We start from the raw sequence: 23,437 nt of genomic DNA, 5'->3' as shown, positions 1-23,437 counted from the left end.
CTAACGGTTGCTAGGGACGCATTGGACACCCCCCTACGGTGCCTCGCAGGCGCCAAAAGAGATGGGAAAGAGGCACAGCCCCGGACACGTCTACGGGCGGCCTCGTCTTGAGGGCGGGAGTGCCCAGGCAGCTCCTTCACAGGCCCTGAGGCCCGAGGGGCAGGCGAGGCCGCGACGCCCTCCGTAGCCCGCAGCGAGCGAGCTGGACCTCTCGCACAGGCCAGGTCCGCGCAGGGACGCCAAGGGGAAGCCGTGGAACTGGCCTGCAGCTGCTGTACAGCCGGAGCCAAGGCCAGCATGCTCGTGGAACTGGCCCGCACCTGCCGCCCAGCGGCACGCCTATCCCCGGCGCGCAGACCAGCTCTGACTTCGTGAGTCCTGCTCTAACCCCAACGCGTTCTTTCCTAGCCTCTGACCTCCACACTCCTCGGCCTTGGCTGCCTTAAATTACCCGCCCTGGGAGGCGAGGCGGGAGGCAAGGAACTACAGCTCCCATGAGGCGCTGCGGCTGGGCGCCGGGATCCTATTGGCCGGACCCGCTCGGAGCCGCGAGCCCTGATTGGCTGCGCGGCCTGAGGCGACGAGTTCCGGAAAGGGGACGAGCAGCCAATATGGCGGCGGAGCGCGGCGCAGGGCAGCAACAGTCGCAGGAGATGATGGAGGGTGAGCGGCCCCTGCGGGCGGAGGCGAGGGCCCTGCGGGCGGGGGAGCAGCGGCCGGCACTGGCCTCTGGCCGGGAGGAGCTGGGCGGCCCGCTCCGGGCGACGGCCGGGCCTGCCGGGAGGGCTCCGACAGCCCCAGGTCAGGCGGGGCGGGGGAGGCTCGGACCCGGGGAAGCCCGGCCCGAGGGCGGCAGCGACCAGGAGGACCCCGCGGCGCGGGGGCGGGGGCGGGGACGGCGGCGGCGCGAGCCCAGTCGAGGTGACGGCTCCGTGCGAGGCGGGGGCTTCCCGAAGGCGGGCGGAAGCCTCGCCCGGAGCCCCGAGATGGACAGGCGAGAGAGCGGTGCCGGGGGCCCCCGAGGGACCCCCAGGCTGGGGGCTGGCACCTGCTGGAGTCTGCTCGTGGGTGTCTGCGCCGGGGCGTGGAAGGGGCCTCTCGCGAAAGCGAAGGTATCGTGGCGACACCGGCGTTCCAGAAGCCGGGGCCTGTTTTTAAGGGCACCGTGGTTACGAAAAAGACCCCATTCAGCCTTCTTCCGCCTGTACTTTGTTGGGAAAGATGCAGACTGTGTGTGTGTGTGTGTGTGTGCGCGCGCGCGCGTTAACACGGCACGTGCGCGTTGTATACATGCTTACGCAAGAACACTTCAGGAAGTTCGTGGAAAATGGGGTTAAAAAAGAAATGCATTTTGGTGCAAAAAAAATTTTTTTTTAAATTCATGCAGGCCATTTTCATGATAGGCATTTTCCGTGAGCTTTCTGAAGACTGCATTTCTTCAGAGCCAGAGATGGGGTGCAGATCTCTGGAGGGAGGGTGCTGGGCTCGGGGCGGGGTCGTGGAGAGCCCTGCCCGTCAGCCAGGTTGGGGACTGGTGAGTGCGTTCCGAAGACCGCAGGGAGGCACAGGTGCCAGGGAGTCTGACCCAGGGGCTGGAGGGCCTGGACGTCAGGACCCTTGGTAGCAGAAGGGCACCCTTTTGAAGCCCACCCCTGCGCCCTCGTGAGCTGTGCCCACGTCTTGGTGGGTGGCGGTCTGGACCCACACCCCCCCTCGTCTCGGTCCTGAGCCCCCCACTGCCCTCCTCGCTGGGGGTGCTGCTCCTGCTCCTCACCCACCCGGCCCCGCCCCAGCCCCCAGACTCTCACGCCCCTCCCGTCAGGCTGACGTTGACCGCAGTGTGCCCGTGTCTGCCGATGAATAATGCATTAGGCCCCCGGTTCCTGAGGTGCGGGCACGGTGCCAGCTCCCTGTACAGACGGGGAAGCCGAGGCCTGGAGAAAGCACTGGGAAGAGCCACTGGCATTCCAGAAACATCTTGGGGTGAACCGTGAGACCAGATCAGACCCTCCAGCGACAGGGAGCACTCACCTGGGCGGCTGCCCCGGCCCACGGTTACCGCGTGGGGGGCGAGGCGTGGGAGCTGGTGGAGATGGTTCCAGGAGGAGCTACTCAGTCCCAGTGCTTTCCTGGGGGTCACTTGGTGAGCAGGGCCAGGAGGCATGTGTGTGTGAGAGCCCCTGGCCGACGCCCCCGTCCCGTGTTGGGGCCCCAGACTCCCAGCTCCGAGAGGGTCAGCAATGCGGCGATGGGAAAGACTGATTCTCGACTGCCCACCGCTGCCTTGTTCTTTAACTCAGAAAGGCGCAGTCCCAGCCTTTACAGCTGTGGCCCCAGCGCTCTGTCTGGGACAGTTCATGGCACTCAGGCTGTCGGCTGTGTTCCCCGCCTTCTTCAGCCCCACCCACAGTCTGACGAGAGTCAGTGTTTATTTATTTATTTATTTTTAAGATTTACCTATTTATTTGAAAGTCAGAGTTACACACAGAGAAGAGAGGCATAGAGAGAGGTCTTCCATTCGTTGGTTCACTCCCCAACTGGCCGGAGCTGCGCCGATCCAAAGCCAGGGGCTTCTTCCAGGTGTCCCACGCAGGTGTAGGGCCCCAAGCACTTGGGCCATCTTCTACAGCTTTTCCAGGCAATAGCAGAGCTGGATTGGAAGTGGAGCAGCCGGGACTCGAACTGGCACACCCCTATGGGATGCTGGCACTGCAGGCAGCGGCTTTACCCACTACTCCACAGCGCCGGCCCCTGGAGTCAGTCTTGACCTCGTTCAGAACATGGCCCTGCGTGGGGCCGGAGCCGTGGCAGCAGATTGAGGTTCTGCCTGCAGTGCTGCCATTGTATGTGGGCACTAGTTTGGGTCCCAGCTGCTCCACTTCCCATCCAGCTCCCTGCTAATGTGCCTGGGAAAGCAGCAGAAGATGGCCCAAGTGCGGGGGCCCCGCACCCACGGGGGAGACCCGGAGGAAGCTCCTGGGTTCTGCCTGAGCTGGGCTGTAGCAGCCGTTCAGAGAGTGACCCAGCAGGTGGAAGACTCTCTCTGCCTCTCCCTCTCTGTAGCTCTGCCTTTCAAATAAATCTTCAAAGAGAACACCAAAAACAGAAACGTGGTTCTGTGTGCTCGGCTGGCATGGACACACGTGTGGCAGAAGGGCCACATGGTGCCCTAACCCCTTTCTCCCCCACTGCATGGTGGTGAGAGAACGTGTGACTGCAGGCTGTCCCAAGCTCCTGGAGGCAAGGGCAGCCTGCTGCGCCCTCCTGCCCGTGCGGCCTCTCCTGCCCCCCTCGGTGTTCTCAGAATGTCCTGGGACACAGGCAACAACCAAGTGTCTCTTGGATCGAAAGAAACCATTTTTTAAAAAGATTTATTTACTTGAAAGGCAGAGTGATAGAGAAAGAGAGATTTTCCATTGGTTGGTTCACTCCTCAAATGGCTGCAACAGCTGGTGCTGGGCCAGGCTGAAGCCAGGAGCCTGGAGCTCCATCTGGGTCTCCCATGTGGGTGGCGGGGCACAAGCACTTGGGCCCTCCTCCACCGCCTTCCCATTAGCAGGGAGCTGGATCGAAACCAACACTCAAACAAAATGCCAGTGTCGTCGCTGGCCCTGGCCGTGAATTCTCACTGCCGCGTGTGGCTTCAGTTGACAGGCGAGTGGAATCGGAGGAGTCGGGCGATGAGGAGGGGAAGAGGCACAGCAGCGGCATCGTGGCGGACCTCAGCCAGCAGAGCCTGAAAGATGGGGAGGAGCGGGCCGAGGAGGACCCGGAAGGTACCGTCTGCACGAGGGACGCCAGCTCAGGCGGGGAGGGCGCGGGCGGGACTGCCCCGTGTCTGTCGCGCTGCTGTGCTCCCCGGGGCCCTGCCGGCAGGATTCCGCTGAAGGCAAACAGCTTTACTGAGCTGCACCCTGGAAGCAAGATCTGCACTCAACATGGCCGCCTTGTGTGCGGCAGACGAAACTGCGGGCCTGAGCATCCCGCCCCCCGCGACGTGCAACACAGCCCGGCACCTCCAGTTGCCTGGTGAATAACAGCAGCGGAACAGATTTAGATGAGAAAAGTCAGTCTCGCCCCGCACTGGTGGCTTCTCACGGGCCTAGCCTTTTCTTTTTGCGTAAACAATTTATATTTCAAAGAAAGAGAGAATCCGTGTGAACGCAGAGGGCTGCTCAGGACAGATTATTGGGTAAAAACAGCAAGTTTCTCAGCACATGCCTGTTGAAATCTTGTTTTTGGTTCCCTGCCAGGACAGGCAGCGTGGCCACTGTGCCTGGCAGGTCTGGGAGGGCCGCACACCTGTGTTTTCCCACTGTACTAGATGCGTGGGTGTCTCAGGTGTCGGTAGTCACGCATCGCCCCTCTCAGAAGAAAAGTCAGCCTCAAAAACAAGGCTGAGGTTTAAAATAACGTGCTTTCTGTGTTGGCAGAGATGATTGGTAACTATGGCAACTTAGTGCTAAGGCAAAAGGAGATCACCGGGAAAGTAATCAGAGTCACGTTGCAGCTTCCAAGTCCATGTCCTGGGAGTGACGAGGGAGGCAGAGAGGGCACAGAGTGACGTCAGCAGACGCGGGCCACCCTCGGGTCTGCGCTGCTGGGGCCTCGGGCGCCTGGAGGGCTGGCGAGCTGGCAGAGCTCCGTGGAGCAGTTCCCTTGCCGGGCCTGTGTCTCAGGCCGGCGGTGTGCGATCCTGAGTGAGGACCCACTGCTGCCACTTGCTCGCCCGAAGCCGGCTGAGCTGCACCCTGGCTGTCGGAGTTCTCCCGTCCTTAAGGAGGCTGGGACTTGCTCCACCTGTGCTTACTTAAGTTGTGAGTGCGAATAGAACAGATCCAAGCGTGTCAACTGTTACCTTCTTCTTCTTCCTAGCTTGTTTTAAAGGCGCATTCGGAAGGGTGTGCTCGGCAGGCAGCTTTGTTTTGGAGGTTACAGAGACACTGTGCCCTGAGGAGCTGGCCCCGCCCCGGTGCCACCTGCTGGCTCAGCTCCTCTCCGTGGAGCCTCTGTGTGGACACTGAATGACCAGGCTCCAGCCGTGGTCATGCTCCCTCTTGTGCCGTGACGCCTGGAGTCCACGGCTGCTGAGGGCTGTCGAGGGTGTGCCGCCTGTCTCTTCCCGCTTGTCCCCAATTCCTTTCTTGTGTGTCTTAGGTTGATTTTGAGTGGCATCCTAAGGAATGAGAGCCGGAAGTATAATAAGTGACTGCTTTTTCAATTTGTTTATTTTCATGTTTTATGAAAGAAGAAGTTTTCATTCCTGACACTCCCCAGACGCCTGTGACAGCGGGGCTGGAGCAGGCTGAAGCCAGGAGCCCAAAACTCAATCCTGGTGTCCCATGTGAGCGGCTGGGACCCAAGTCCTTGAGCCGTCGCTGCTGCCCCCGAGATGTGCGTTAGGAGGAAGCTGGGGCGGGGCTGGCACCCAGGCCCTGCAGTGTGGGCGCGGGCATCCCTGGCAGCAGCTCAGCCGCTGCACGAGGCACCCGCCCCGGGCACTTCCTTGGCCGGCTTCTGCTGTCTGGAATGGCACCGTGAAAAGGCGAGAGCTGACGTCGAGTGTGGGGCGGCTCCTTCTCTGTTCTGCGCCTTCCTGAGGCCTCCGCGGGGCGCAGCCTGAGGGAGGCCCAGACCATGCGCACCTGCTCCCCTGCGCAACAGGAGCAGGTTTGCACCGCGGGAGAGGCGCGGCAGGAAGAGCCCACTTCCACAAATGCATGGTATCCACAGACTGCAGCCCGCCCGTCCCTACAGGACGTGCAGCGCAAGGGATCGGAGGGGCTGATGTCCCGGGTCCCTGTGTGACCTAATTCAGGCGAACCAGGGGAGACACTAAGACAGCTGAGGAAACGGAAGGGGATAACGAGGGGTGTTCTTGTCACTTAAGGTATCCTCAGGGAGAAAGGCATGTTCCTGTGTGTGTCCACAGGGACCTGTACATGTTGTGTATTCTGCATGTGTGTGGAGTGGGCCATGTGTGTATCTGTGTCTGTCCCTGCATGCATGTATGTGTGTGTGTCTGCATGTCAGTGCGTGTGTGTGGAAAGGGCCGTGTGGCTGTATCTGTGCACGTCACTGCATGCCTGTATGTGGCTGTGTGTGCAGCAGGCCATGTGTGTCTGCATGTGTGGTGTCTGTGCATGTGTGGTGTGCGTATGTCTTAGTCCCTTTCAACACACACTTAAATGAAAAGGAGGACCTAATAATGGAGGCTGAGCCCCAGTGGCTGAGGAGGCGGCAGCTCTCTGGGGAGTAGAGTCTGCCGGCGTCCCCGCGCCCGTTACCAGGGGCGGGAGAAGTTGCCAATGTCCCTGCGCCCGTTACCAGGGGCGGGAGAGTCTGCCAGTGTCCCCACGCCCGTTACCTGGGGCGGGAGAGTCTGCCAGTGTCCCCGTGCCTGTTACCAGGGGCGGGAGTCTGCCGGCATCCCCACACCCATTACCAGGGGCGGGAGAGTCTGCCAGTGTCCCCGTGCCTGTTACTAGGGGCGGGAGTCTGCCGGCATCCCCGCGGAGAGGCTGCTGGTGTCCCCGCGCCCATTACCAGGGGCGGGAGAGTCTGCCAGCGTCCCTGTGCCCGTTACCGGGGCGGGAGAGTCTGCCGGTGTCCCCGTGCCCGTTACCAGGGGCGGGAGAGTCTGCCAGTGTCCCCGTGCCCGTTACCAGGGGCGGGAGAGTCTGCCAGTGTCCCCGTGCCTGTTACCAGGGGCGGGAGAGTCTGCCAGCGTCCCTGTGCCCGTTACCGGGGCGGGAGAGTCTGCCAGTGTCCCTGTGCCTGTTACCAGGGGCGGGAGAGTCTGCCGGTGTCCCCGTGCCCGTTACCAGGGAGGCTCCCTGCCTGTCTGTGGAGCTGTGCTTCAAAAGGAAGCTGGTGCAGATGCTGAGCCACTTTGCCAAGCAATAAAGGCGGCGTCCTAGGACAGGGCCAGGCCAGTGGAAGGAGCATATGGGAGACAGGCTGCCGCCAGGGCCACAGCACTGGGGGCCAGTGGCTTCCATCCATTCTGCTACTGGTTTCCGACTGCCATTCCTTTCCCGGGAGGCTCAGAGGCACGCATGGAAGTTAGGAGACCTTTGCCAGTGGCCAAGCGGAAGAAGCTCGACACACGACACACCGCTGTGGGGCGGGGCCTGCTGGTCCCGGCGCGGTGTCCCTGGTGTCCCCTCTGCCGAGCGGCTCGGGCCTTGGAGCCGTAGCTCCTCCCCAGCTCCCTGACTGCTGCCCACCCGCAGGGTTCTCAGTGAGCCTCCTCTCACCTTTTTTCAGAGGAACATGAGCTGGCTGTGGACATGGAAACCATTAACCTGGACAGAGACGCAGAGGTAATGCTGCCTGCTGGGCGGGCCTGCGGGCACAGTGACGGACCACCCTGACCGCCAGGCTGTCTGGGGGGTGCCAGATTCCCCTGGAGAGGTCGCCAGGCCTTGCTTGGGTGGCTTCCTGTCTTCTGGTGGTGGTTAAAGCAGCGATGAAAATGCCCCTGCGTGTCACCCTGGAGCCGCCATCGACCCACATGACTACGTGGTACGTGGCAGGGTCTTAACGTCCCAGCCTCAGTGCGACACGTGTGGCACGATGCCTGGCACCGGGGCATCTCCTCAGAACCTGCTCTTCACGTTTTGTGCTCAGGGGGCTGGGAGGTGAGAGAAAGGTGTGCGTACACACCATCTTGATGGTCAGTTTAACGGTAAACTGACAGGAAGCGCATGGTGCAGCCCACCCCGGCTCACTGTCACTGCCCTGACCTGGCGCCCTCTCCTGCCTGCCCATCTGCTCTCGTTGCAGGACGTGGATCTGAACCACTATCGCATCGGGAAGATCGAAGGCTTCGGGGTGCTGAAGAAGGTGAAGGTGAGCGCAGGCTCCGCCCCCACGCTGAGCACCGTGCCTGTGGTGGGCACCGGCGTGCCTGCGGCATGTGCCTCCCTCCCCTACGCACTCCTCAGCGTTGGGGTCCTCACTCCCTCCAGTTAAATTTGCTTCTGAAAACAGCCCACTTTGGGGTCTTTTGTTCGGCCAGAAAGGGGCACAGGCTCCAGCCCCAGACCAGCCAACCTCCTGAAGGATATCTGTTCGGTGTGGGGCTGCCACAGCCTCCCTCTGGGTTTCTGTCCACACACAAGTAGACAGGGCAGCCTCTCAAAGAGCAGCCATTGCCAGAAACCAGTAGAATGAAAACTCTTTCACTAAGAGACTGACCCTAAACCACAGTAACAAGTGGCAGCACTCCATTAGTCCCCACTGTGTGTCCGGTACAGCCTGCACTGTCTCAGCTCACTGCTGTGTGTCTGGACAAGCCTGCACTGTGTCAGCTCCCCACTGTGTATCCGGTACAGCTTGCACTGTGTCAGCTCCCCACTGTGTGTCCGGTACAGCCTGCACTGTGTCAGCTCCCCTCGGTGTGTCCAGTACTGCCTGTACTGTGTCAGCTCCCCACTGTGTGTTCGGTACAGCCTGCACTGTCTCAGCTCCCCGCCTTGTGTCCGGTACAGCCTGCACTGTGTCAGCTCCCCGCTGTGTGTCCGGTACAGCCTGCACTGTGTCAGCTCCCTGCTGTGTGTCCGGTACAGCCTGCACTGTGTCAGCTCCCCGCTGTGTGTCTGGTACAGCCTGCACTGTGTCAGCTCCCCGCTGTGTGTCCGGTACAGCCTGCACTGTGTCAGCTCCCCTCTGTGTGTCCGGTACAGCCTGCACTGTGTCAGCTCCCCGCTGTGTGTCCGGTACAGCCTGCACTGTGTCAGCTCCCCGCTGTGTGTCTGGTACAGCCTGCACTGTGTCAGCTCCCTGCTGTGTGTCCGGTACTGCCTGCACTGTGTCAGCTCCCCGCTGTGTGTCCGGTACAGCCTGCACTGTCTCAGCTCCCCTCTGTGTGTCTGGTACAGCCTGCACTGTGTCAGCTCCCCTCGGTGTGTCCGGTACAGCCTGCACTGTGTCAGCTCCCCTCGGTGTGTCCAGTACAGCCTGCACTGTGTCAGCTCCCCGCTGTGTGTCCGGTACAGCCTGCACTGTGTCAGCTCCCCGCTGTGTGTCCGGTACAGCCTGCAGTATTCCCCACATTCGTGTTGTCCATGTCTGTGCCAGACTCTCTGCCTGCGTCAGAACCTCATTAAGTGCATCGAGAACTTGGAGGAGCTGCAGAGTCTTCGAGAACTGGATCTCTATGACAACCAGATCAGGAAGATAGAGAACCTGGAGTCCCTGGCAGAGCTGGAGTAAGTCACGGAACAATGCAGGCCCGCGTGGTGATCGGGGAGAGATGACCGGGCGGGGCAGCTGGTTTCTCCAGAACCAACCCCTGCCCAGCTCTGAGCCCTTGGGTGGCTGTCCCCAACAGGGTCCTGCCCTGCACCCAGCTCCCAGATCCCTGCCCGCCAGGCATGTGTCATTGGCTTGATAGATGGTCTAGGCCAGAGACTAAAGTGGGCCTGTGGCCAGACTGCTTTACAGGGACGATTCCAAGCCAGGGAGAGGGAAGTTAATCCAGAGTTTCCTTTCTAGGGGCAGGCGTTTGGCCTAGCAGTTAAGATGCCACGTGCATGTCACATTGCCTGTGTTTGATGCCTGGCTCCGTCTCCTGACTCCAGCTTCCTGCCAGTGCAGACCCTGGGAGGCAGAAGTGATAGCTCAAGTAATTGGGTTCCTGCCACCCATGTGGGAGACCTGGACTGAGCTCCTGACCCTGGCCCAGCCCATCGCAGGTATTTGGGGAGAGAAAGTGGATGGGAACTCTCTGTCTCTCTCTAGCTCTTTCTCTCTCTCTCTCTATGTCTGTCTGTCTGCCTCTCTAGTCAAAAAAATTTTTTGAACAAAATTTCCTTTTGCCTTACAAATACTCTTTAAAAAAAAAAAAAAAAAAACTTACTTGAGAAACAGAGACAGAGAGATTTTCCACTCACTGGTTCACCTCCCCAATGCCCCCGACAGCCAGGGCTGGATTAAGCTTAAGTGAGGAGCCTGGAGCTCCATCTGGGTCTCCCAGGTGAGTAGCAGGGACCCAAATACTTGAACTTATACCTGCCACCTCCAAGGCTACACATTAGCAGGGAACCAGAATCAGAAGCTGAGCTAGAAGTTGAGCCCAGGCATTCCAGGATGGGATGCGGACAGATGCTCACCCCATGAATCCTTTTTTTAGACAATAAAAGAGTAAATGATAATTCTAAAAATAAAAGAATAAGTGATAATTGTAAAAACACAGGAGCTGGGACCCGAACACAGCTGCCCCTGGGCCCCTGTGGCCCCGGAGTTCTGTTTGTTTTGACTCAGGCCCCTTCCACGTGCAGAGCAGGTGTGGGGTCCTGCAGTGGAACTCTGCCAGATGCAGTCCCGGGACCCGTGGGCTGCCCCCCGGCTCTCTAGAGTCCTGAGGGACCACCACGCTGGTGCGCACCAGGCAGGAGCAGGGCCACAGTCAGGTTCCACCCCACAGAGACTGCACCCAGACGGCTACCCCTTCTCTCTAGTTAAACTCAGAGCTCTGTATAACCTCTGCTCATTAAAGAAGAATTGTTTTGCTTGTTCCCAGAATTCTAGATATTTCTTTTAATCTGCTGAGAAACATCGAAGGGATTGACAAATTGACACGACTGAAAAAACTCTTCTTGGTCAACAATAAAATTAATAAGATTGAGAACATCGGCACCCTGCATCAGCTGCAGATGCTGGAGCTGGGCTCAAACCGCATCCGGGTAGGTGCTGGTGGCACGGACAGCACAGGCTGCTGTCCCTCCCCCAGGCTGTGTGGGCTGAACAGGGCTGCAGGCAGCGCGTGTGGTTGGCTCTGTGGCTTGTCACGCTGTGGATTTTTCCAGCAAAGGAGGATTAGTGTCTTGAGGAAAACACTGATAGGAAGTCAGTGTGGATAAATCCTGTTTCCACACTAGGTGGCCCAGCCTGGCTCCTGCACACAGGTCCCAGCAGGCACTGCCTGACGTCCATGCCGAGCTGCCCAGAACACAGTGCTGGGTGGGCCCCTCCTGCCCAGACAGCTGTGTGCCTGGGACGCATCCCCCAGCAGGGTAGGGTCAGCACCTCTCCAGGGTCCACCTGACCTTGAGACTGGGAGGAGCACTGTGGTGTCCGTAGACAGAGCGGGCAGTGTCTTTGACAACTGTGAACAGCCCCGGGCATCTGTCGGGAATCCTGGACAGGTCACAGAGGGACCGTCGTGGGGGAGAGGAGGCAAGGGACTTGCCTGGGGCTGGGACAAGGAATTCTGTTGCCAGAGGTCCACGCAAGCCCACGCCTGGCGCCCTGATGGCACGGACGGGCCAAGAGCCTCTGCTTGCCCAGCTGAGGCCAGCACTCCCAGCCATCTCCACAAGGCTCTGGAAGCATCAGAGGATGCCTCACCCTGATGGCCAGGCAGGTGCAGACCAAGGGAGGTTGGTTTGAGCAGCCCAGGGGTCAGCGTTTCGCCAAGTGTCTCGCTGAAGAACTCCCAGGAGAAAGTGACTCAGAAATCGGCCTGCCCCTGCCTGTGGGAGTCCCCACTTGGTGCGTGTGAGCTCAGTGTGGTTATTGTCAGGTGAAACGTGCGGCTTGTTCTAGAGTGTGGTGAGCTGACCAGAGGGAAACTCAGCTATGCACAGTGCCCAGGCACCGGGGGAAGCAGACGGGACAGCCTGGTCCTGGCTTGGGAGGTGGAGGTGCACGGGTGCTGGCAGGACGTGTGGCTGCAGCGGGGGCAGCAGTGCGCAGCCTGGGAACAGTGCAGAGTGGACTCCGGATCCTGAAGTCCTAGGGTCAGAGCCCCCCGTGAAGGCCAAGGCTATTGTGAGCACAGAACCCGCTGGGCCTGCGAAGTCCTGTGTGCCAGGGGCTCTCAGGCTGTATCCTCACCCAGAGCTCTGACCACGTGGGGGTCAGGATCCTTCACCACTCTCCTGTGCCCGTGCCCGTGCCCGTGCCCTCACCCTGTTCTTTCATGCATGGGTTCGCGGGGAAGTCTGCAGAGCAGATATGGCCCAGGCATCTTCCCTCTCTGGTGAGCTTGGAGGTCTCCTTGCTCACCACTGCTCTGTCCTTTTCACAGGCAATTGAAAATATCGACACATTAACCAATCTGGAAAGTCTGTTTTTGGGGAAAAACAAAATCACTAAACTGCAGAACCTGGACGCACTTACCAACCTGACCGTCCTCAGCATGCAGGTACGGCTCCACACTTCCTGCAGGCCAGACCTGTGGCCCCAGCCCATTGTGGACCTCACTGTGTCCCACCAGCAGTGCTTTGCTTCCCTGTTGGTGACTGAGACCTTAGATCCCACAGACTTCACACACACACACATTCACACAGACTTCACACCCTGTTCTCACATGGTTCACACACAGACTTCACACTCAGACTTCACACACACATTCACACAGACTTCACACCCTGTTCTCACATGGTTCACATACAGTTCACACACAGACTTCACATATAGTTCACACACATGCAGACTTCACATACTTCATGCACACACATGCTTTGTATACACACTTCCACTGTATACACATACACTTCACATACACACACTTCCTGTCACACACTTTTTGTACACAGTTCACACACGTTTTTGGTAAGCATTTGTTTTATTTATTTGAAAGGCAGAGTTAGAGAAGGAGACAGAGAGAAATAAAGGGAGATTTTCCATCTGCTGGTTCACGTCCCACACCGCTGCAACAGCCAGGGAGAAGCCAGGAGCTTCTACTGAGCCTCCCACGCAGGTGCGGGGGCCCAAGCACTTGGACCATCTTCCACTGCTTTCCAGGCCATAACAGAGTGGGATCAGAAGTGAAGCAGCTGAGAATCGAACCAGCACCCATGTAGGATTCAGAGTTAGAGAGACACAGAGAGCGAAAGAGAGGTCTTCCATCTGCTGGTTCACTCCCCAAATGCCCTCAAGGGCCAGGCCAAAGCCAGGAGTCAGGAGTTTCATCCCGGTCTCCCACATGGGTGCAGGGGCCCAAGGACTTGGGCCATCTTCCACTGCTTTCCCAGATGCCGTGGGAAGAGCTGGGTCAGAAGTGGAGCAATGGGGGGCCGGTGCTGTGGCACAGTAGGTTAATCCTCCACCTGTGGTGCCAGCATCTCATATGGACGCCAGTTCTAGTCCCGGCTGCTCCTCTTCCGATCCAGCTCTCTGCTGTGGCCTGGGAAAGCAGTAGAATGTGGCCCAAGTCCTTGGGCCCCTGCACCCGCGTGGGAGACCTGGAAGAAGCTCCTGGCTCCTGGCTTCAGATCAGCGCAGCTCCAACTGTTGGCAGCCATCTGGGGAGTGAACCAACAGATGGAAGACCTCTCTCTCTCGCTCTCTCTCTCTCTGCCTCTCTTCTCTCTGTGTAACTCTGACTTTCAAATAAATGAAATAAATCTTTAAAGAAAATAAATAAATAAATATAGGACTTGAACCCATGCCCATATGGGATGCTGGTGTCACAGGCAGTGGCTTAACCTACTACACCGCAGTGCTGGCCCCACACTTCACACACTTCATACACACGTACTTTGTGTGCATACAACTCATGTACACACCTCATTCATGCCCCTCCACTCATACACAGGCACTTCACGTAAACCACATACACACACTCAGAAACACTTCACAAGGCCATACACACTCTTCACACACGTGCCATGTACAAACACTACATACACACACACACCTGCTGAACTGAAACGTTCCCAGGGAGTCCCAGGTGGCTTCAGCCGCAGGACCCTTTCAGCTGGTGGCGTGTGCTCTTGGCTCTCTCCTGGCGTCTGGCCAGGCGGTGGAAGCAGCGAGCACAGACCCGCAGACTCCCAGGGGCCTGTGCTGCCCCGTGGTGCTGAGTTCCTGGGAGCTTTCTTGCTGGAAGCAGCTCAGCGCGGTCAAGCTCGGGTGCACTGGGTCCTGGAGGCCGGCCGGCCCAGCCGTGGGCACGGAGAGCCGCTGTGACTGTCTGCGGCAGGTTGCCTGCCCACCGCCGGAAAACTCAGGCTGCGGTGGGTCCTGAAAAGCAGGAATGAACTTGTTTGAAAAGAATCATTTACTGCATGTGGGTGAAATGGTCGTTTTTCCATTCAGTTATTATTTGTAGCCATTGTCTTCCTACCAAATTCAGGTCTTTGAGCTTTCTACTTGTCAAACTTCTTACTTGATGAAGTATTAAGACTTTTTACTGTAATGCAAATCTAAAATGTTATCTCAAAAAGTGGAGACAGGAGACGGAGCAGGGTGGGGGGAGGGAGGAAAGGGACATCATGCTCTTAGTTGCATCTACAAATCTTTTTAAGAAAGTTTTTATTTAATGAATACAAATTTCATAGGTACAGCTTTAGGAATATAGTGGTCACATTGAATCCTAAAAACTAAAGATTAAGATAAAAAATAAATATTTTACAGATGGCTGTAAAAAGTAAACACCTTAAAAGTAAATATAATCAGCAATTTTGGAATTATTTTAAGTTTAATTAACTTGATTGATTTAAATGATTGAGGAATTATCAGAGTAAGGGCTGATGTTGTGGCCTAACACTGGCATCCCATACTGGGGTTCGGCCTGCTCTGCTTCCCCTCCACTTCCCTGCTGACGGCTTGGGAAAGCAGCTGAAGATGACCAAAGTGCCTGGGCTCCTGCCACCCCTGGGAGAGCCGGCTCCTGGCTTCAGCCTGGCCCAGTCCTGGCTGTTGCAGTCATTTGGGGAGTGAACCAGTGGATGGAAGATCTTTCTGTCTTTGTCTCTCCCTCTCTGTCTCACTCTGCCCTTCAAATAATTTTTTTTTTTTTTTTTAAAGATTTAAAGCCTGGACACGAGCTGGGGCCCACATGGGATGCCAGCATCGCAGGCAGCAAGTTTACTTGCTACACCACGGTGCCAGCGCCTCAAATCTTTAAAAAAAAAAAAATTAATCCAAGTAAAGCTTCCCCCAGTGTATCTATAAAGCGTGAGTTCCCACACTCCGTGCGAGAGCCTTGGCTGGCAGTGGCGGCCCCCTCTGCACGTGCTGGCCCTGCCTGCCCCACCGCGCTCTGACCGCTGTCGGCTCTCCTCTTTGCAGAGCAACCGGCTGACCAAGATCGAGGGTCTGCAGAGCCTGGTGAACCTGCGCGAGCTGTACCTCAGCCACAACGGTATCGAGGTCATCGAGGGCCTGGACAACAACGTAAGCCGGCAGCCTCGCACTGCGGCTACGCGCTCGCTGCCCGCAGCCGCCTCACTGCCCGCGCGCGGCCGCCCCACTGCCCACGGCCGCCCCGCTGCCCGTGGCCGCCCCACTGCCCACGGCCGAGACACTGCCCACGGCCGCCCCGCTGCCCACGGCCGAGACACTGCCCACGGCCGCCTCACTGCCCACGGCCGCCTCACTGCCCACGGCCGCCCCACTGCCCACGGCCGCCCCGCTGCCCATGGCTGCCCCGCTGCCCACGGCCGCCCGACTGCCCACGGCCGCCTCACTGCCCGCGGCCGCCCGACTGCCCATGGCTGCCCCACTGCCCACGGCCACCTCACTGCCCACGGCCACCTCGTTCCCCATGGCCGCCTCACTTCCCACGGCCGCCCCACTGCCCGTGGCCGCCCCACGGCCACCCGACTGCCCGCGGCCGCCCCACTGCCTGCGGCTGCCCCACTGCCCACGGCCGGAAGGTCTCTAAGGAGCGCTGGCTGCCGGCAGAGCTGCAGTAGCCTTCCCACCTGAAACCCGCACGGCCCTCGGCCAGTCCCCTCCACCCGTGTGGCGTGGGCGTCAGCAGCAGCCTCCCGCACTGGCGCTTCCCAGGGCGGTGGTCACTGCCTGTCCAGCCAGCATGTGGTCATTTGGGAGGAGTTGAGAAACCCTAGGCTTGTAGATGCCCCTGTTCCACAAGGAACCTGGACACCAGCAGCTGTCCCCTCCTTCTGGGCCCTGGCCTCTGAGCTGCCTGTGTCGCTCCCGGCCACCACCACCACTCTGAGGGACGCATGGAGGACTGGCTGCTCGCCGGCCACCCCCAGCTCAGCCAGCTTTCCTGTGCAGTAGCCACACCAGCTAGAACACGTTTTTGCTCATTTATTTGTATTATTTTAAGATTTATTTATTTATTTATTTGAAAGGCAGCGTTAAAGAAAGAGATCTTCCCTTGCTCGCTCACTCCCCAGGTAGCTACAGTGGCCAGAGCTGGGCTGATTTAAAGCCAGGAGCTTCTTCTGAGTCCCCCATGTGGGTGCAGGGGCCAAGAACTAAGGCCATCCTCCACTGCTTTCCCAGGTGCATTAACAGGGAGCTGGATCAAAAGTGGAGCAGCCAAGACTCGAACTGACACCCATATGCGATGTCGGTGTTGCAGGCAGCAGCTGTGCCGCTGTGCCGCGGCGCTGCCCCTGCACTGGTCGGTGTAACTCTGGTCTTTCCTGGTACTGGAGATGCTGTTTCCGTGTCCCAGCAAGGGCTCCCCCAGATCTCATTTCAGCGACTTCTTCAGGGTATTTTGGAAAGGGTGGCGTGTGCCTGTGGAGAGTTGGTCACCTCCCTTCAGCTTTGGGACTGACTTGGAGTTGATGGAGCCAGCGGGGGGCCAGGTGCCCAGTGGCAGCCGCGCAGGGAGCAGCAGTGCGCGGCCCCTGGGAGCGCTCACGGCCCCGCTGCCACGCCAGAGCCTGGCACCGCTGGTTCCGAGAAGCCGCAGGTGTGGCAGGCAGGCAGCACAGGGGCTCGGGCCGAGTGTGGGCTTGGTGAGGCGCCGGGGTCGCTCAGCCGCTGAGACGGAGACGTGACCCAGTGTGCAGGCCTTCCTGTCTAGTTCTCGCAAACCAAGCAGGCCTTCCCCTGACTTCTTCCAGTCTCACCTCACAGATCTGGACCCTGCGTGCGGCAGGAGGTGGGGAAAGTGGCCCCTGCCGTGGCCCCTGCACCGGAAGCTCTTCCTCACCCAGCCTGCGTGCACCCTCCCCACGCTGTGCCACTGTCGCTTCTCTCTCCTTCTCAGCAGTTCTGATTGGTTTGCTTCTGGAAGGCCATGCCGAACCTTGTCCAGCTCTCCCTAAAAGACATGCACTGGTGTCGCGTGCGTGGCCGGCCCCTGGGCCACAGCCTGGGCGGTGCTGATGAGCCAGAGTCCATCTGCCACTAGCCCCCTGCCCCAGTGCTGCACCCTCCAGTGTGGACCCCGCGGGCTGGGAGCAGCTTTGTCCACCAGGGCTGGGCTTGCGGTGACCTTGAGCCCTCTGGAGCGGGGCCCTCCTGGCCCTGCTCTGCAGGTCTGTTTGGAAGGCCCCAGCGCCGTGACCCACGTGGCAGTGCCCACGGCACCAGCGCAGGTCGGGGGCCAGGGCCCCGGAGCTCTGAGGTCAGCCATGGTGCTTTTGCGTGCAGAGCTGCCAGTCAGGTGCTGTGGTGTGTGTCTCACTGGAGTGTCTCGTGACTCAGATCTGGAGTCAGGAACGCACTCACGAGTACAGGGGTCCTCTGTGAGTAGTGGGTGAGCAGCGGCAGAGAGGACGGGGCGCGCTCTGGCCAGCGGGGCTTGGCTTGGTCGCCGTCGTGCCAGCAGGCAGTGGGTCCTGACGGCCCCAGTGCTGCCTACAGCCATCTTGTGTGCGGTGTCGGATCCACGCCAGAGGAAGCTCTTGCCCAGGCCTAGCTGTGTGCACGTCCTGGGACAGGAGAGCCTGCCGGCAGTGTGGTGGCGCTGTGTGTGCCTGCAGCTGTGCCTCGCCACCGCCAGCTGTCCAGTCCCGTCTGCCCAGGGCTCGCTCGCCGCACACCCAGGCCCTCCTGTGCCCCCCCACTCAGTCAGGAGGGCAGGCCCTCGTCCCAGAGTTGCAGGCTTCCTCTCCCTCGGCTCGCGGCGGTTTGCAGCCTCACTCGCAGAGGAGAGGAGCGCGCTTGGAAGCCTCCGTGCTGTGCCTGTGCTCGCGGTCAGCGCTAAGCAGCCCCCCAGAGCCGCCTGCTCACGGGGTCCCAGGGGCCACAGATTGGGTCTCAGCCAGTGGTGGTGAGGACTGGGGACATGGCTGTGTCCCACAGTGCTGGCCGACCCTCGGCCACAGCCCCGCTCAACTGTGGTGATCCATGTATTTCCTTATCCCAGAACAAACTCACAATGTTGGACATTGCATCGAATAGAATCAAGAAGATTGAAAATGTCAGCCACCTTACAGAGCTGCAGGAATTCTGGGTAAGTCTGGGGCTCGCCGAGACGGAGGTGGTGTGCAGCTGGGATCCTGAGGCCCAGGGCTGCGCCGGCCAGGGGCAGGTGTGGAGCCCGCGTTGGCTGTGTCGGTGCCGCCTCAGCAGTGGGCCCCAGGCCGGCAGCCCCGCGGCAGCCAGAGCTTGTGAGCAGTGCACTGGGCGCAGGCCCAGCCGAGCTGCCGCCTGGCTGTGCCTGGCTGTGCCCCGTGGATGTGGGTGTGCTGGTACCGTCACAAAGTCAGGGAGAGGCGACAGGGTGAGAAGGGGCTCCCCGTCGCGACTCCATAAGGGTTGGGCTGGGGCCTTTGTCCTGCAGTGCCGCAGGCCGAGTGTGGCCCTCGATGCACTGGGGCTCACCGGGACCTCTGCTGGGTCCTGGCTGGGCCGCTGATCCCGCCCGTGTGTCACCTGGGCTCCCGGGCAGCTGTGTGCGGGAGGACTCAGAACTCGGGGGTGGGGCAGCCCTGCCCTGGAGGAAGCTGGGGCTGTGTGGGCACATCGCGGAGAGCAGGCACCAGAGAAGCCCAACACCGAGGAGCCGAACGGCGGGACTGAAGGCTTGAGGGGGCCTGGCCCAGGGAGGGGCCCTGAGAGTTAGGGAGCAGTGGAGGCAGCCAGTCCTGACGCGGTGTCCTGGACTCGGGCTCTTCTGTGAGCCCTGCCGAGGGACAGCATGGGGCTGGGGTGCTGAGACGTGGCCTCCACCCTCCGTGTGTGCCCAGCCCCCTCTCTGCAGGGAGCCCTCTGGTGCTGGCTGTCACCAGGGTAGCTCTCCCAAGGCTTCATCCCAGCCCGGGAGTGCTGTGCCTCCTCCAGGCAGGCGGCCCTGAGCACCTGGCACCCAGGCTCGGGGCCCCGCAGGTGGCTCTGGCTGAGTCGGGATCTCAGCCCCGTGGCCCCAGCTCCTCCAGGTGCTGCTCCCCTGGGCTGTGTCCACTGTGCAGTCAGCCCCGTGGGCTGGGCCCTGGCGTCCACTGGCCTGCAGGAAACACCCAGCCTCCATTGCAGCCGCGTCGGGGCGCCAGGGCCCCACGGGGTGGGTGGAAGGGTCTGGGGCTGTGGCCAGGGCTGCCCTGTCCTGACAGCTGCCCCGGGGCCCGTGTCCCCCAGATGAACGACAATCTCCTGGACAGCTGGAGCGACCTGGACGAGCTGAAGGGGGCCAGGAGCCTGGAGACGGTGTACCTGGAGCGGAACCCCCTGCAGAAGGACCCCCAGTACCGGCGCAAGGTCATGCTGGCCCTCCCCTCTGTGCGGCAGATCGACGCCACCTTCGTCAGGTTCTGAGGCCGCGGGCCCGCGGCTGCTCCCTCTGTCCTCGGAGAACTTCCCGGCCACGGCTTTTTAATCACCTGTTGCTCCTGCAGTCGTCACCACGTCGCGTCACAAACCCCGTGGCAATGAGAAGGCGCGGACGAGCACTGGCGTGGAGATGCCCCACTATTAAACCTTGCCACAGTCTGCTGTAGTCGTTGGGGTCGCGGGGGCAGTGGCCAGCTCACGTGTGCGACGCAGCTCAGGCGTGTGGCAGGCAGGGAGGGCCCTCAGGTCCTGGCTGTAGGCCTGACGCAGCTCAGAGCTGCTGGTCTCCTAGCACCGTGGATCCAGTTACGAAAAACCACGTTTTTTTAAAAAAACTTGGGTTAAACATCAGCCAGTCTCACGTGCTACACTCCCCAGAGCTCTCTCCAGACAGGTTGTGTGTGCACCCAGCACCCGGCTGACGGCAGGGCGCGCGTGTGCCCGGTGGGTCTTGCCTGCCCCGAGACAGGGCCCCGTCCTCACTGCCGGTGAAAGGGGCGTGGCCTGGAGCCTGGCTCTGAGACGCCGCCTGTGACATGGCCGTCCACACCTGCGGTTGTCACTTAATTTGAACGACAGGGAGAGAGCCAGGTTTCTCACCCAACAGCCTGGGCTGGGCCAGGCCGAAGCCGGGAGCCTGGAACTCAGCCCAGGCTGCAGGTGGGTCGCAGGGACCCAAGTCCTCCCTCAGGGCTCCGCCCAGGCGCCCCAGCAGCGTGACCCAGGTGGCACCATGTTGGCTTTTCTCCTAGTGAAATACACACGGAGCAAGTGCGCAGCTAGTGACTCCACTGCCGGGTCCCACGTGCCCACTGCCGTGCAGTTTGGGTCCTGGCCACTCTGACATCTGGTCTGGCCCCTGCTACTGCCCCTGGGAGGCCCCAGGTGCTTGGGCCGTGCACTCACGTGGCAGACCCGGAAGAAGCCCCTGGCTCCTGGCTTAGGCCTGGCCCAGCCTTGGCCTGTGGGGAGTGGACCAGCGGATGGAGGATCTCTCTCTGTCCCTCCCTCTGTGTACCTCTCCTTTCAAATAAAATAAATTTTTAAAAAGGAAAAAAAAAAAAAAAGACCCCTTGAGCTGCAGGTAACGAATATGTGGGGCTCAAGTGAGTTTCAAAAAACACAGAGAAGTGTGGAAGGGACTGGGACAAGTGCGTGACACAGCAGTCCCGACCCAAATGCCACCCGGCTTTCTGAGGCCCTCGTTAAATTCCCAAATACTGGGGGCACTCAGCCAGGAGGAGCCTGAGCCAGGTGGCGCCCAGAACCTGGGTGGGGACCCTGTTGGGGGTGGGGGAGCTACAGCACCCAGGGATGTGCAGCTGGGGGCCCGTGCTGCCCCTGCTGGCGTCGCCGAGAGCTGGTTGGAAATACCGCCCTCCGGGCGGGGTGAGCACAGAACCGACACGGCGGGCGAGAAAAGGGGTCCAGGTGGCCACAGGTACGCGGCGTGGGGTGGGTGTTGGGCCCCCCTCTGCTTCCAGCCGCGCACACGTGGGGCAGCAGCCGTGGCTGCAGTGCCTGGGGCCTGGATGCAGGTCCGAGCGCCTGGTTCCGTCCTGGCCCGGCCCTGCCTGCTTTCACAGAGCAGGCTCAGAGTTGGAAAGCTGAGCTCCGGCAGAAACGTCACGGGCGCAGGGTGGGGGTGCTGCTGCGAATCGACAGTCCTACCTAAACCGGAAACAGGACGGAGCGCTGGAAGAGCAGAGCCCACCCTAAAGAAGTGAAGACTGGAAGGGTCCCAGGGAGGCAGCAGGGGGGGCCTGGCAGATGGGGAGTGGTCTGCAGGACTTCCTGGGACGCAGGGCAGCTCGGCTGGAGCCCAGTCCCCCAGTCTGGGGTGAAGTGCTGTGTCCACTCCACAACGAAGTTCCCAAACCAGTAGGGGTGGGTGTGTGCACCCCCACACTGGGAGACCCGAGCTGATGCCCAAACCTAAGCTGTGGGCGTTCAGGAAGCAGCCAGCAGATGGGAGGCGCCCCCCGCCTTTCTCTGCCTTCCAAATAAAGTGACATCAAATAATGAAACTAGAAAGGAACGAGTTCGCCTGAAAAACTCAACACGAGACAGAAATTCCTAGAAAGAAAAAAGCTGCTGTGTGCCCGGACTGGGGGCGCCCTGGAGCTAAGTGCTGAGCCTGTGGAGGGCTGGGGGCTGGTCAGCTCCCTCCGGGACGAGGGCTGTGCCAGCAGGGCTGTGATCGCGGTGGGGACTGGGGCAGGGGGCGGCCGGGATCAAGGTGGGGGCCCTGCACAACCCCGGGAGTGGCCGCTGAGTTGGCCCCACTCAGCACCGACCTAGTCTTGTGTGTCCCCCACCCCCCGGTGAACAGAGCTCTCCAGCTGACCCCGGGATCTCAGCCAACATGGTACAGGGAGGCCCTGCCCGACCCCACTGCCCTCTGGGACAGGTGAAGCCTGAACAGGGCCCCGAGCACGCCCCGCCCCGCCCCGCCCCGCCCCGCCCTAGCCCCAGCCTTTGCTGAGACAACTGGGCCAGACTGGAACCCATCCCAGAGCCTGGGCATGGGGGAGGAGGAGGGTATGGAGCGAGCACCCCCAGCCCCCCTCCCCCGCTAACCCTAAGAACCTGGAGCAAGCACTGCTGGACCCTTTGTGGCCGCTGTGCCGGGTCCCTTCTGCAGAGGGCCGGAGGAGGGCCCTGCCCCGGCTCTGGGAGCTGCCAGGGCACTGCAGACTCAGGAGTCCTCCGGGGATCCCCAGCCTGGCGACCAGATCGCCACACAGTGTGGGCCGAGGAGGGCTGTCGGGACTCACACCTCTGCCTCTGTGGGGCCTGGGTGCCTCCACTCAAACCCCAGCTCCTCCAGCCACAGGCCCCTCGCGCTCTGCCCCACGTTGCTGACCTGTTTGCCTGAGACAGTGGTGCAAGGAGCAGGGGAAGGAATCCGGGACATGGGCAGGCCCAGGACCAGGAAGGCACAGAGCCTGGGAACCGAGCTTGGTTCCTGAAGGCACACAGGAAGCCAGGCTCTAGGGGGGTCGGCGGTGCCCCAGGGCCCTGCCTCCAGGTACAGGAGGGAGGGGCTGCCCTCCACACCCAGAGAGGGGCGCACTCGGGGCCTCAGGGCCTGGGGTGCTCACTGACAGACGCACAGATGGACAGATGCTAGGCTGCGTCCCTAGGGTGGTGCTGGGGCCTGGCCCGGGCCTGTGGCTGCCAGTTTGTCACCTCACCTGCCGGAGGTGCGTGCTGTGGGTCCAGGGCTCAGGTGTCCCCCACCTGACCTACCCCAGCCACGGTGAGGTGCAGCAGTGGGAAGGTGCAGCACTGAGCTGACAAGGGCGTCCACGGAGCTCAGCCCCTCCCTTCACCTGGGCCCAGAGCCTTTGAGGGATGTTCCCCAGCCCCCTCATGACACGGGGCAGGGATCCGGTGGCTGCCCACAGGACCCCCGGGGAGGACAGAGCTGGGGCTGGGGCCTCCCAGCTCCAGGCAGGGGATCCAGGAAGATGGGGGCTGTGGGATACAGTGTGAAGCACAGAAAGGCCCCCGGCCCGACACGGCCCCCATGACACCTGTGCGCTCACCTGGGGTGAGGTGCACAATGGCCCAGGAGCCAGGGCCACACGGGCCTTCTACGGCATTTGCCCGACACGTGCGATGGTTGGGAGCTGCCGGAAAGGAGCCAAAGCTGGTGCACTTCAGAGTTAGGGCGATGGTGAGGGTCAGGGCCAGGGCTGGGTGAGGGTTACCCAGGGCTGCGGGCAGGGCAGCCCCATTCTGGGCCTTAGCGCCCGCCAGACCTGGGTGGCAGGAAGCAAGGCGGTCCCCGTCCAGCGCAGACGCGCCCTGGACATCAGGCGTGTGTCCCGATCCACTGCCCCTGTGCCCTTTGAGCTGTCCGTGCAGCCCGCAGAGCAACAGCGGCGACAAGGGCCCTGGGTTTCCACCGCCTGGGGAGACTTCCACCCACCCACCCTGCACCGACTGGGATTCCTTCTGCCAGCAGTCTGGCCATGGCATCGCTCTGTCC

The 23,437-nt window shown here is 60.8% G+C and overlaps 2 protein-coding genes across 5 annotated transcripts in view; one reads left to right on the top strand and one right to left on the bottom strand.

Moving 5' to 3' along the window:
- Positions 1-1,088, bottom strand: part of PASK (PAS domain containing serine/threonine kinase) — a 36,355-nt gene extending 35,267 nt beyond the window's left edge. For 2 of the 4 annotated variants that reach the window (XM_070069905.1, XM_070069912.1), the window contains exon 1: positions 417-553. The gene's annotated coding sequence lies outside the window, so the exon portion shown is untranslated. Of the gene's footprint in view, positions 1-416; positions 554-1,048 lie in introns of those variants that run through there. The other 2 variants (XM_070069909.1, XM_070069916.1) reach the window with 2 other exon arrangements.
- On the top strand, positions 75-19,599 carry PPP1R7 (protein phosphatase 1 regulatory subunit 7). Its single transcript, XM_008252161.4, has 10 exons — positions 75-663; positions 3,648-3,776; positions 7,270-7,325; positions 7,789-7,854; positions 9,085-9,215; positions 10,529-10,691; positions 12,038-12,154; positions 15,028-15,132; positions 18,038-18,124; positions 19,249-19,599. The coding sequence occupies exons 1-10, from the start codon at positions 495-497 to the stop codon at positions 19,423-19,425; spliced, it is 1,200 nt and encodes a 399-aa protein (XP_008250383.2). The 5' UTR covers positions 75-494; the 3' UTR covers positions 19,426-19,599.
- Positions 19,600-23,437: the final 3,838 nt, after the last annotated feature.

This window comes from Oryctolagus cuniculus, chromosome 3 (assembly GCF_964237555.1).
Source record: "Oryctolagus cuniculus chromosome 3, mOryCun1.1, whole genome shotgun sequence".
In the NCBI taxonomy this organism is placed as follows: domain Eukaryota; kingdom Metazoa; phylum Chordata; class Mammalia; order Lagomorpha; family Leporidae; genus Oryctolagus; species Oryctolagus cuniculus.
Note: the sequence above shows the minus strand (reverse complement) of the source record. Positions and strands in the feature narration are given on the sequence as shown.

Bases quoted from the DNA above. Each gene is read 5' to 3' on its own strand.
- PPP1R7 (XM_008252161.4), top strand. From the start codon at position 495: ATGAGGCGCTGCGGCTGGGCGCCGGGATCCTATTGGCCGGACCCGCTC. The intron at 7,326-7,788 runs GTAATGCTGCCT...CTCTCGTTGCAG, and splicing joins ACCTGGACAGAGACGCAGAG to GACGTGGATCTGAACCACTA. The intron at 12,155-15,027 runs GTACGGCTCCAC...TCCTCTTTGCAG, and splicing joins TGACCGTCCTCAGCATGCAG to AGCAACCGGCTGACCAAGAT.